Source organism: Oncorhynchus kisutch, linkage group LG11, assembly GCF_002021735.2.
Source record: "Oncorhynchus kisutch isolate 150728-3 linkage group LG11, Okis_V2, whole genome shotgun sequence".
In the NCBI taxonomy this organism is placed as follows: domain Eukaryota; kingdom Metazoa; phylum Chordata; class Actinopteri; order Salmoniformes; family Salmonidae; genus Oncorhynchus; species Oncorhynchus kisutch.
In genome coordinates, this window is record NC_034184.2 from 6,067,269 (window position 1) to 6,080,174 (window position 12,906).

A 12,906-nucleotide genomic window follows, 5' to 3' on the forward strand; every position below is an offset into this window, starting at 1 on the left:
GAACAAAGTTAGCTTCTAGCAGATATAGAGAATGATCAGGTAAACATACAGACGTAGGATCTTTATTTGAGCCAGTTTGCTACAGCAGGAAAATAATCCTACAGCAACAGAAAATGTGCATCATCATATGGATTACACTTAATAGACATTTTTCTAGGGGTTGATATAGTTTTCCTAAGGGAAAATCAATCAGAAATTTCAAAGTGGAAATTACAAACTTCAGAAGCTTTTTAAAACCTAATATGCACTAAGTTCTACTGCAACTGGGTGATCAAGTTAAGATTCTAGATATGTAAAGAACACATTCCTATTGACTTTTATCCTGCCATTCTCTGACCAACAATGTTTTAACACTATCTGGCACAATAAGAGCTCAAGATGTTTTCCTCTTAAATTGTTTTATTTTGACTGGTCATGATCAATCTGGGGCAATCTGTTTCCCCATACTGATTTTACTAACCAATAAACTGGGAAAGCAGATGGGCTATCAGTCGATAACTGGCCCTCCCTCCATATCAATGGACCACAGGAGGTATGTATGCGAGCAGCATACCACCCTGCATACCACTGCTGGCTTGTTTCTGAAGCTAAGCAGTGTTGGTACTGGTCAGTTCCTGGATGGGAGACCAGATGCTGCTGGAAGTGGTGTTGGAGGGCCAGTAGGAGGCTCTCTTTCCTCTGGTCTAATATATTTTTTTTATCCCAATGCCCCAGGGCAATGATTGGGGACACTGCCCTGTGTAGGTTGCTGTCTTTCGGATGGGACGTTCAACAGGTGTCCTGACTCTCTGAGGTCATTAAAGATCCCATGGCACTTATCATAAGAGTAGGGGTGTTAACCCTGGTGTCCTGGCTAAATTCCCAATCTGGCCCTCAAACCATCATGGTCACCTAATAATCCCCAGTTTACAATTGGCTCATACATCCCCCTCCCCTGTAACTATTCGCCAGGTCGTTGCTGCAAATAAGAATGTGTTCTCAGTCAACTTACCTGGTAAAATAAATAAACGTGGCACCTTAAGTGGGGAGAACTGGCTCGTGGTAATGGCTGGAGCGGTTTCAGTGTAATGGTATCAAACACATGGTTTAATGCCATTCCATTTGCTCCATTCCAGCCATTATGAGCAGCCTCTATGACAATGCACCAATAGACTTTGATACACAACTATCCAAGCCAGAAGAACAACTTCACCTTAGTCTTGGATTCTAGCCTGGCTAATTCATTCACATACAATGTATTCTAATGAAAACCTGTAAGGCTAATTCATTCACATACACCCTCTCCTTATGAAAACCTGTAAGGCTAATTCCTACACTACCGGTCAAAAGTTTTAGAACACCTACTCATTCAAGGGTTTTCTTTATTTTTTACTATTTTCTACATTGTAGAATAATAGTGAAGACATCAAAACTATGAAACAACACATATGGAATCATGTAGTAACCAAAAAAGTGTTAAACAAATCAAAACATATTTTATATTTGAGATTCTTCAAATAGCCACACTTTGCCTTGATGACAGCTTTGCACACTCTTGGCATTCTCTCAACCAGCTTGGGGCCAGTGTGGTCCTGTCTATCTGTGGTATGACTGGGGCCAGTGTGGTTCTGTCTGTCTATGGTCTGACTGGGGCCAGTGTGGTCCTGTCTGTACGTAGTCTGACTGGGGCCAGTGTTGTCCTGTCTGTCTGTGGTCTGCCTGGGGCCAGTGTGGTCCTGTCTGTCTGTGGTCTGACTGGGGCCAGTGTGGTCCTGTCTGTCTGTGGTCTGACTGGGGCCAGTGTGGTCCTGTCTGTCTGTGGTCTGACTGGGGCCAGTGTGGTCCTGTCTGTCTGTGGTCTGACTGGGGCCAGTGTGGTGCAGTCTGTGGTTCTGTCTGTCTGTGGTGCTGTCTGTCTGTGATCACTCACGTTTCAGAATGTTCCTCTGCTCCAGTTCCTCAGTACTGGGCCTCTGACTAAGTCGTCTGTGAGGGACAGAGAGGGAGAAGGAAGTGAGACAACACCACTGTGATTAGTTCCCCAAAAGCTTTGTAGCACTAGGATCATTTTAAGTCCCTTGGATGAAAGATGATTTTAGTGCTACCAAATATTCAGGAATCTCACACCAGAACAGTTATTTCATATTAGATATAATCTTGATGACAAACAAATACTGTAGGTTTTGGAGACTTGGCTCCATCACATCTCATTATTCTATCCACAACTTTAATAGCCCACCCAGGGTAATGTTATCAACCCCCCACTGATGAGTGGAAACTTAGAAGAAGCCTTGGGTTATACCCACAGCAAGTCATGCCGGGTCTTCTGGAGTGGTGGATCCCAAAGCTAGAGACACCTACTGCTGCTTCAGACAGTGGTGTGTGTCAGTGTTTCCTCTGGAAACATGTGTAGCAGTGGGGGGAAAAGGAGTGAGGGGAAAAGGTCGCGGAGGGGGGTTGAAGAGGGTGGGTCCCTCCTATCATTTTTATGTTGAAGGACTGAGGAGCTCAGTTCTGGTGACTTTTTAAAATTATGAATTTAAAAAAAATTATGCTGACACCATCTAAAATAGAATTTCCACCTCCAGAAATTAGCCCAATAACACATTAGTAAAATTATTTGAATATATTGGGCCATGTACAGTATATATCCTATGCATGGTCCATATTATCAGCTATGCTGTTAGCAATAAACATTATCACCTTTATCCCAACTGATGCTGCTAAACGCAAATAAATATGCTGAAGCATGGGTTTGCCTATCTGCATTTACCCTATTGGGCTAATCATTAGCCAGATCTCAAATGTGGTCTTTTAACTAGTTATTATCATATTCATTTTATGTCCCAAAAAACGTGCATAAACTCTGAATATGATTTAGGCCTACCTGTTAGGGTAACTTAGGGTAACTTGCCACCTGGGGTAAAAAGCCCCCTGCCTGTACTTCTCACAGAAACCACGTCATGTCACAATTCTTCCCCCAACACTTTCCCTGTTTCCACTACTCTTGATCAACAAAAAATATTATCTCTCATCACAATTTTTTTTATGTCATTCCAAAGAAATTATGTTGAGGTAGAGAGGCCTACAACTAACCAGTGTTACATTTAGCCCCACTCTTCCCTATGCACACTGCAAATTGCAGAGTGGTAATGTGTAACCATGCGTCTGTTAAAAACCCCAGGTTTAAAATGGCGTATTTCACGCATATTTATGAGTTGAGAAATAAATAAAGTAGGAATGAAAAGCTGGGATTCCCAAACAAAAGCCATTAAAACTGTTGTTTTCACGATTGCAAGAATTGTTGTGCATTGACTACTTGTCAGAATGCATGTTTCCATGCCCTGTGGAATATTTATTTATCTGACTTGTTAAAAAGATGTATCTAGCCGACTAGGTAAATATATCAACTATTCTACTATGGGGTTGTTAGATTTTTCCAGTAATTGTTCGTTTTGTTTTCACAGGAATTCATGTTCCATTGTTGCGTGGCGGCAATGATTTTGCCGTTGCGCAGCACCACAGGAAAATGAGTGTAGCGGAAACACCGGCATGTGTGTGTGTCTATATGTGTGCATGATTCCAGGGGTGTACTCTGTACCTCACTAGCTTGGAGTGAATCTGCTGGCGGAGTTCCTGCCTCTCGGTCTCAGAGGTACGAGGCAGGATGTTCTTCTCCTCCAGCTCTCTCTTGCTGGGCCGGTTGCCAAGTCTGATGGCCAGGGTGTCCCTGCGGCGGATCTTACTGGCTAGAGAGCCTACAAAACCAATAATAGTCATGTAAATCCAGCTAGCCCCCCAGTTTTATACTGTAGGAAAGTATTCTGTGCAGTACATATACTAGTACACATAAAACCTCCCAGAAAGAAACACAAGAAGTGACATTGTTTTCAACTGTGTTTTGGTTGTTCCTTGTCCATGTGTCTAGTCCTTGTTTCTAGTCCTTGTTTCTAGTCCTTGTTTCTAGTCCTTGTTTCATGGGTGTTTTCCGTATTTCTATCACTGTAAAAGTTCAATCTAAGCAAGCCTAAATATCTTATAGAGGGATAATTCACGTAAAATATGTTTCTTTCATTTTTTTTACCAAGCAAAATTATCTCACATCATTGGCAGATAATTTTTTGTTGTTAATTAGAAATAAGCTAAATTAAGATATGTTTCAAGATATTTTACCTTAAGACGATTAAAATATCTTGGTTAATAAAATCAAATCAGCAAAAAGATCTGCCGTAAGATCATTTAGCTTGGTAAGAAAAGAACAACACTTATTTTAAGTGAATTATCCCTCAATATAAGATATTTAGGCTTGCTTAGATTTCACTTTGTGCAGTGAGTGCACTAGTGGCTATGGATTAATTTAAGGCTGGACAGCATACATGAAGACTGACTGACTAAAGGCTAGAATACAATTAGCTGTAAGCTTCTATATCTGTGACGGATTCCTTACTTGTGGTATACTCGTCCTCCTCATCCTCGTCCTCTTCTTCGTCTCGGTAGAGGATGGGCCCATCTGAGTCGGAGTCGCTGACTATGGAGTGGTAGTCAGACTCCGTAGTACTGTCTGGGATGACTGTAACCTCTGGGCTCTCCAGGTTAACACTGTGGAGCTTCTCACCAATCCCATTAGTAGGCCTGGAATCATATCATCAAAACTCTGATAAAGCGTTCTTACTTGATTGATTCTTGTCTATTGATTGATTTATCATGTCCATGGTTGTCCTCGTTGCATAATGGAACATGGCGATTTCAAAATGTAGATAAAGGGTGTATAGACCAAAACGCTGGTGAAAACAGGCCTTTTCTTTCCCAAAAGGTTTTTCCTCATGAACCTGGCATCATGCAAGATAAACTATCCTATATCCAATGGTTGAAGGCATACTTCACAGACAGGGTTCTGTGACTTACAGCAGGGGTTCCCAAACTTTTCACTCAAGCCCCCCTTCCAGCATTGGGGAACATCCCACGCATGACCAAGTGCAATACCCCTGGGAAATGATCAAGCTTCTCTGGGAGAATAAGTGTATATCAGTCAATTATAAAGTACAATATTCCACACAGAATAGCTTTTTACACTGCTGTGCTGTCTTCTGAATCTGCAGTGCTATCTGACTCCCAATGCTGCTGACCATTTACACGTGCAGTAAGACTTACATCATCCCTTCGATGGAGTTTTGTAAAGCATACTGTATTATTATGGTAATCGTGATTGCAGTAAAGAGCTTTCCTACCAATACCACCTGATTTCATTCCAAAGTTTCATAAGAGCAAACATGATGTAAGACACCCTTTTATTTTCTTCAGCTACTACCCGCCTGGGTCAAATATATAACTCAACTACTTTCAAATACTTGAAATGCACTTGATTTAATTGGCCTGGTTTGATAGAACAAATGGAATGATCCCAAAAGTGCAGAATTCAAGCTACATCAAGTGTACCTCAAATATCTCAAATACTTTGAAATATGTCTGCGTTTGACCCAGGTCTGCTTCACTTTATGAACTCAGACCTGCTATATGGATGCAAAGTGCACAACTCAAAAGCCTTGTAGCAGGAGACAGCTAGAACTAGTTTCCCTTCCATTCCTGCATGTACAATATGACGGAGTGTGTTTCCCGCATACAGATGTAAGACCTTCATTTGAGCCAGTTTGCTACAGCAGGAAAAAAATCTTGCAGCAACAGGAAATGTGAAATGTTATGTGGATTATAATTAATGGACATTTTTGTAGGGGTTGATACATTTTTCATAAGGGAAAATCAAGTCTGATTTCTAAGTGGAAATTACAAACTTCAGAATACTTTTTAAACCTCAAGTACACTATCAGTTTAAAATGTCCTGCATTGCAGGAAAGTTCCCAAGTAACAGGGTGATCAAATTAAGACCCTACATCTGTAGCAGGATGCTCATGATAAACAAGGCCATGCTTAATCAGATGCGTCTCAAAACTCGCAACCTTTTCTGATGAATGTCATTCTCTGAGATGATGAAAGAACATTGCCATGCTTCAATATAGATTTTCAGCAAGCATCTGTTCAGCTGCTCCAGTAGGTGTTTGGAGTACAGTAGCTAGCAGAATACCACAGTACAGCCTGGGAACATACTTCAAATATAATGAGACTTCAACTATATGGTTCTGTCTGCAAGAATGTTCATACAATATAAATGTTATTATAATTCTGTTGTTCATACCCTTATGAAGTGGCTTTGTGGCATTGCTGAACATTAACATTTTCTGTGCTGTTTTTTGTCTGTACGAAACCCCATAAAATGGCTTTTCTGCACTAGAGACATACCTCTGATTTTTCTCTAAGTCATGGTCTTCGTCCCCCGACTGTTGCTCATGGTCACCTCCTCCATCTTTCCCAGTCCCCAGGGCTTCCTCCGTGGAGCTCTCACTTTGAGACTCAGTGAAGGAAGTGTCCTCAGTGGTGCTGTTGACAAGGGGTGCTTTCTCTCCAGGGTCCTGAGGGCCAGCACCTGAGGCATTGTCTTTATCCACCCCAGGCAGAGAGGAGTTATCCTGAGCAGCAGGCCTGCCCTCTGGGCCAGAAGAGGGATCCTCCTTACCCCCCTGGTTCCCATCCCCAGGACCCGTGAGCCGTCTTTCACCTGGTAGGCTGTCTGTGTCTGGGGAGGCCTTGGGGGCTCCAGAGAAGCGGGAAGGGTCAGTTGCTAGTTGGAGCTCGCGCTTGTTGGTCTTCTCTGTCCCGGTTGGATTGGCAGGCCTGTCCTTCGAGATCTTTGTGTTACACTGTGTGGACGATGAGGAGGATGAGGACTGGGCCGTGGTCTTGGATGTGCCTCCAGTTTTCTTAGGATGAGAGGATTTGGCTAAGAGGAGAGGAAACTTCATTAGGTTTATTTGAAACAACAGCAAAAACTGGATGATGTCCTGTTGTATTTTATGCGCTTTTGTTTTTGCTGTCATTTTAAATGACTTCAGAGCTGGAACAAATCTGGAACATTAACAGTCAATGATATAACAAATATATATATACGTTCTATAGAATGTTGTGGTCATGTGATAGAAATAGAAGAGTAAAATAATTATAATAATTTGAGTGTATTATTAGCACGCGTTTTGTGCATATCCCAACTCTCAATGACACACCCTCTGAGAGTGGGGTCACGGCCAGGGTCAGGGTAATCCTTGGTCAGCACAACGAAGAGCTGCTGGCAAAACGCACGAAAGTGCTGTTTGAATGAATGTTTACGCGCCTGCTTCTGCCTACCACCGCTCAGTCAGATGCTTAGATACTTGTATGCTTGTATGCTCAGTCAGATTATATGCAACGCAGGACATGCTAGATAATATCTAGTAATATCATTAACCATGTGTAGTTAACTAGTGGTTATGATTGATTGTTTTTTATAAGATAAGTTGAATGCTAGCTAGCAACTTACCTTGGCTTACTGCATTTGCGTAACAGGCAGTCTCCTTGTGGAGTGCAACAAGAGAGAGGCAGGTCGTTATTGCGTTGGCCTAGTTTACTGTAAGGTTGCAAGATTGGATCCCCCGAGCTGACAAGGTGAAAATCTGTTGATCTGCCCCTGAACAAGTTAACCCACCGTTCCTAGGCCGTCATTGAAAATAAGAATGTGTTCTTAACTGACTTGCCTAGTTAAATAAATCGGCGCCCCAAAATACCGATTTCCGATTGTTATGAAAACATTCTGATTAATCGGTCGACCACTAGAAGCCACTGCTCCAAAACCGACATAAAAAAGCCAGACTACGGTTTGCAACTGCACATGGGGACAAAGATTGTACTTTTTGGAGAAATGTCCTCTGATCTGATTAAACAAAAATAGAACTGTTTGGCCATAATGACCATTGTTATGTTTGGAGGAAAAAGGGAGAGGCTTGCAAGCCGAAGAACACCATCCCAACCGTGAAGCACGTGGGTGGCAGCATCATGTTCTGGGGGTGCTTTGCTGCAGGAGGGACTGGTGCACTTCACAAGATAGATGGCATCATTAGAAAATACAATTATGTGGATATATTGAAGCAGCATCTCAAGACATCAGTCAGGAATGGGTCTTCCAAATGGACAATGACCCCAAGCATACTTCCAAAATTGTGGCAAAATGGCTTAAGGACAACAAAGTCAAGGTATTGGAGTGGCCATCACAAAGCCCTGACCTCAATCCCATAGAACATTTTTACTAGGATTAAATGTCAGGAATTGTGAAAAACTGAGTTTAAATGTGCAGTTGAAGTCAGAAGTTTACATACACCTTCGCCTAAGACATTTAAACTCAGTTTTTCACAATTCCTGACATTTAATCCTAGTACAGATGTCCTACCTGGATTATATTGGAGAGGCTTCCATTAAAGAACACCCTCTGTGTTCTGTTAGACAAGTAACTCTATATGCACATTATAGCTGGGGGTGTAAAGCCATAACACATATGTTTTCCAGCAGCAGACTATGATCGTTAATGTCAAAAGCCACACTGAAGTCTAACAAAACAGCCCCCACAATCGTTTTATCATCAATTTCTCTCAGCCAATCATCAGACATTTGTGTAAGTGCTGTGGTTGTTGAATGTCCTTCCCTATTAGTGTGCTGAAAGTCTGTTGTCAATTTGTTTACTGTAAAATAGCATTGCATCTGGTCAAACACAATTTTTTCAAAAAGTTTACTAAGGTTTGGTAATATGCCGATTGGTCGGCTATTTAAGCCAGTTAAAGGGGCATTATTGTTCTTAAGTGGGAGAATGACTTTTGCTTCCCTCCAGGCCTGAGGTCACACACTTTCTAGTAGGCTTCAATTGAAGATATGGCAAATGGGAGTGGCAATATCGTCCACTATTATCCTCAGTAATTTTCTATCCCAGTTGTCAGACCACCAGTGGGTTGCCATTTTTGATAGACAACCATTTTTTCACCTCTTCCACACTCACTTTACAGAGTTAAATATTACTTGTCTTTCATAATTTGGTCAGATATACTTGAATGTGTAGTGCCAGTGTTTGTTGCTGGCATGTCATGCCTAAATTTGCTAATCTGAATGAGCAATCTGATTCAGTGAATGATGGAAGTGGGAATTTGCCCTTTTGCCTCACATTTCATTTAAGGTGCTCCAAAGGTCATATTGTGGATAGAGGTGGTATTGTGGATACAGGCCGTATTGTGGATAGAGGTCGTACTGTGGATACAGGTCGTATTTTGGATACAGGCCGTATTGTAGATAGAGGTTGTATTGTGGAAACGCCATTTGGTAGATATACCGAAGCTATTCAAAACCAAATGAACTACTGTCACTCAACAGGAGAGCAATGTGAATTCAATAAACTGTCACTCAACAAGAGAATAATGTGAACTCAATTAACTGTCACTCAACAAGAGAACAATGTGAACTCAATGAACTGCTGTCACTCAACAAGAGAACAATGTGAACTCAATAAACTACTGTCACTCAACAAGAGAACAATGTGATCTCAATAAACTACTGTCACTCAACAAGAGAACAATGTGAACTCAATAAACTACTGTCACTCAACAAGAGAACAATGTGAACTCAATAAACTACTGTCACTCAACAAGAGAACAGTGTGAACTCAATAAACTGTCATCCAACAAGAGAACAATGTGAACTCAATAAACTACTGTCACTCAACAAGAGAACAATGCGAACTCAATAAACTACTGTCACTCAATAAGAGAACAATGCGAACTCAATAAACTGTCACTCAACAGGAGAGCAATGTGAATTCAATAAACTGTCACTCAACAAGAGAATAATGTGAACTCAATTAACTGTCACTCAACAAGAGAACAATGTGAACTCAATGAACTGCTGTCACTCAACAAGAGAACAATGTGAACTCAATAAACTACTGTCACTCAACAAGAGAACAATGTGATCTCAATAAACTACTGTCACTCAACAAGAGAATAATGTGAACTCAATAAACTACTGTCACTCAACAAGAGAACAATGTGAACTCAATAAACTACTGTCACTCAACAAGAGAACAGTGTGAACTCAATAAACTGTCATCCAACAAGAGAACAATGTGAACTCAATAAACTACTGTCACTCAACAAGAGAACAATGTGAACTCAATAAACTACTGTCACTCAATAAGAGAACAATGCGAACTCAATAAACTGTCACTCAACAAGAGAACAATGTGAACTCAATAAACTACTGTCACTCAACAAGAGAACAATGTGAACTCAATAAACTACTGTCACTCAACAAGAGAACAATGCGAACTCAATAAACTACTGTCACTCAACAAAAGAACAATGCGAACTCAAAGATTACTATAGCCAGAGAATAACAATGGACATAAAACAGAAATATGGAGAGCCCAAAATATGGCATTTCTTTACAGAAACTCATAAAATACATAGTTTGGCAGGCATGCCCATCACATGCAACACTATTGGCCCTGAGTAGCATAGTTTATTCTAATGGGGTCAAAAAAATTATTTGCCTACCTCCTCATGCCTTTTGCACACATTGTATATAGACCCCCCCTTCGTTTTCTACTGTGTTATTGACTTGTTAATTGTTTACTCCATGTGTAACTCTTTGTTGTATGCTCACACTGCTATGCTTTATCTTGGCCAGGTCGCAGTTGTAAATGAGAACTTGTTCTCAACTAGCCTACCTGGTTAAATAAAGGTGAAAAAAAAAAAAAAAAAAAAAAAAAAAAAAAAAATGAGACATGTGCACAGACGCTGGCACACAGACAGACAGACAGACAGACAGACAGACAGACATGGCCACGCAGGACCTGGGGAACCAAACGATCCATGAACCAGATCCTCATGCACCAAAGACAAAAATAAACCACATGAGCAAGGGTTCTCAGAGGCAGACAGCAGGCAGGAAGAAGGCAGGCAGGCAGACAGCAGGTAGGCAGCAGGAAGGCAGCAGGCAGACAGCAAGTAGACAACAGGCAAACAACAGACAGACGCAGGCAGGCAGAAGGAAGGCAGCAGGAAGGCAGCAGGCAGACAGCAAGTAGACAACAGGCAAACAACAGACAGACGCAGGCAGGCAGAAGGAAGGCAGCAGGAAGGCAGCAGGCAGACAGCAAGTAGACAGCAGGCAAACAACAGACAGACGCAGGCAGGCAGAAGGAAGGCAGCAGGAAGGCAGCAGGCAGAGAGGCAGCAGGCAGACAGCAAGCAGGGGAATACAAATGGGACACATCGTCTCATTGTAGTGCTCTGCTGTGTAAAAGTCTTTGCAGGCAACACTCTGTACACACTCTTCTCACTTCCCTTTTTGCTACAAAAAAACAACAACTTTCAACTACTGTAAATCCTCAGCCTATTCTAGTATGGACACTACCATTCATTCCTGAGGGGGGACAAGGATGGATGGACTGATGGACAGAGGGAGGCCTTCCACATGCAAAGACGGGTTTTGCATGCAAACAGGCTTCTCTCTCGCTCTCTCCCAACCAACCAGCACCACTGATACTCACCGCTCCCACTGTAATTGTTTCGAGGGTTTTGTTTGTGGGACAGAGCAGTAGCTTGCTTGCCTGTGCTTTTGGCCAGCTTTTTACCGCCCATGGTTCCGTCCCTGCGCCCTGCTGTAACCCCACCAGCTGATTTGGGAGTTGCAGTGGTAGGGCTTTTTTGTGGGGCCTCCCGCGTTCTGGCCTGGTTCATTCTGGCCTGGTTCCCATTTGGAGTAGCTTTGTTTTCATTTGTCACTACGAGGGTAGAGGAGGGGGAGCAGAGCAACCTCTCCTGTCATATACCAGATGGAGGGAGTCAGACAGACACAGTCTCACTAATAATCGTAAAAGTGGGGAACATAAAGTCGGTGCATTATGTGCATATCGGAGGAATGAAGAAAGGTCTAACAAACCCTTAAGCTGTGACCTGACCTCCAACCTAACGTGTGTTTACAGTGCCATGCAAAAGCATTCACCCCTGTTGGCATTTTTCCTATTTTGTTGCATTACAACCTGTAATTTAAATAGATTTTTATTTGGATGTCATGCTATGGACATACACAAAATAGTCCAAATTGGTGAAGTGAAAAGAAAATGTTAAAAAAATTTAAACTGAAAAGTGGTGCGTGCATATGTATTCACCCCCTTTGCTATGAAGCCCCTAAATAAGATCTGGTGTAACAAATTACCTTCAGAAGTCACATAATTAGTTAAATAAAGTCTACCTGTGTTGTTGTTGAGAAGTACAGATTGGGGTTGGGTTATAAAAGAATATCTGAAACTTTGAACATCCCACGGAGCACCGTTAAACCCATTATTAAAAAATGTAAAGAATATGGCACCACAACAAACCTGCCAAGAGAGGGCCGCCCACCAAAACTCACGGACCAGGCAAGAAGGGCATTAATCAGAGAGGCAACAAAGAGACCAAAGATAACCCTAAAGGCAAAGCTCCACGGCAGAGATTAGAGTATCTGTCCATAGGACCACTTTAAGCCGCACACTCCACAGAGCTGGGCTTTACGGAAGAGTGGCAAGGAAAAAGCCATTGCTTAAGAAAAACATAAGCAAACACGCTTGGTGTTCTCCAAAAGGCATGTTGGAGACAATGAGGAATACCTATGTAGGAATGCTGTTCATCGACTACAGCTCAGCATTTAGCACCATAGTACCCTGGGTCTCGACCTTGCCCCGTGCAACTGGGTCCTGGACTTCCTGACGGGCCACCCCCAGGTTGTGAAGATAGGTAACAACATCTCCACCCCGCTGATCCTCAACACTGGGGCCCCACAAGGGTGCGTTCTCAGCCCTCTCCTGTACTCGCTGTTCACCCATGACTGCGTGGCCATACACGCCTTCAACTCAATCATCAAGTTTGCAGACGACTCTACAGTGGTAGGCTTGATTACCAACAACGACGAGACGGCCTACAGGGAGGAGGTGAGGGCCCTCAGAGTGTGGTGTCAGGAAAATAACCTCACACTCAATGTCAACTA

General features: G+C 42.3%; 1 protein-coding gene across 7 annotated transcripts in view; it reads right to left on the reverse strand.

The window, feature by feature from the left end:
- Positions 1-12,906, reverse strand: part of LOC109875870 (phosphatase and actin regulator 2-like) — a 78,924-nt gene that overhangs the window by 7,096 nt on the left and 58,922 nt on the right. For 5 of the 7 annotated variants that reach the window (XM_031835207.1, XM_031835211.1, XM_031835210.1 and 2 more), the window contains exons 5-9: positions 11,432-11,665; positions 6,274-6,811; positions 4,427-4,611; positions 3,581-3,737; positions 1,910-1,965 (exon numbers count right to left, since the gene is read on the reverse strand). In XM_031835207.1, coding sequence (XP_031691067.1) covers positions 1,910-1,965; positions 3,581-3,737; positions 4,427-4,611; positions 6,274-6,811; positions 11,432-11,665 — 1,170 coding nt within the window. The remainder of the gene's footprint in view (positions 1-1,909; positions 1,966-3,580; positions 3,738-4,426; positions 4,612-6,273; positions 6,812-11,431; positions 11,666-12,906) is intronic. The other 2 variants (XM_020468304.2, XM_031835212.1) reach the window with 1 other exon arrangement.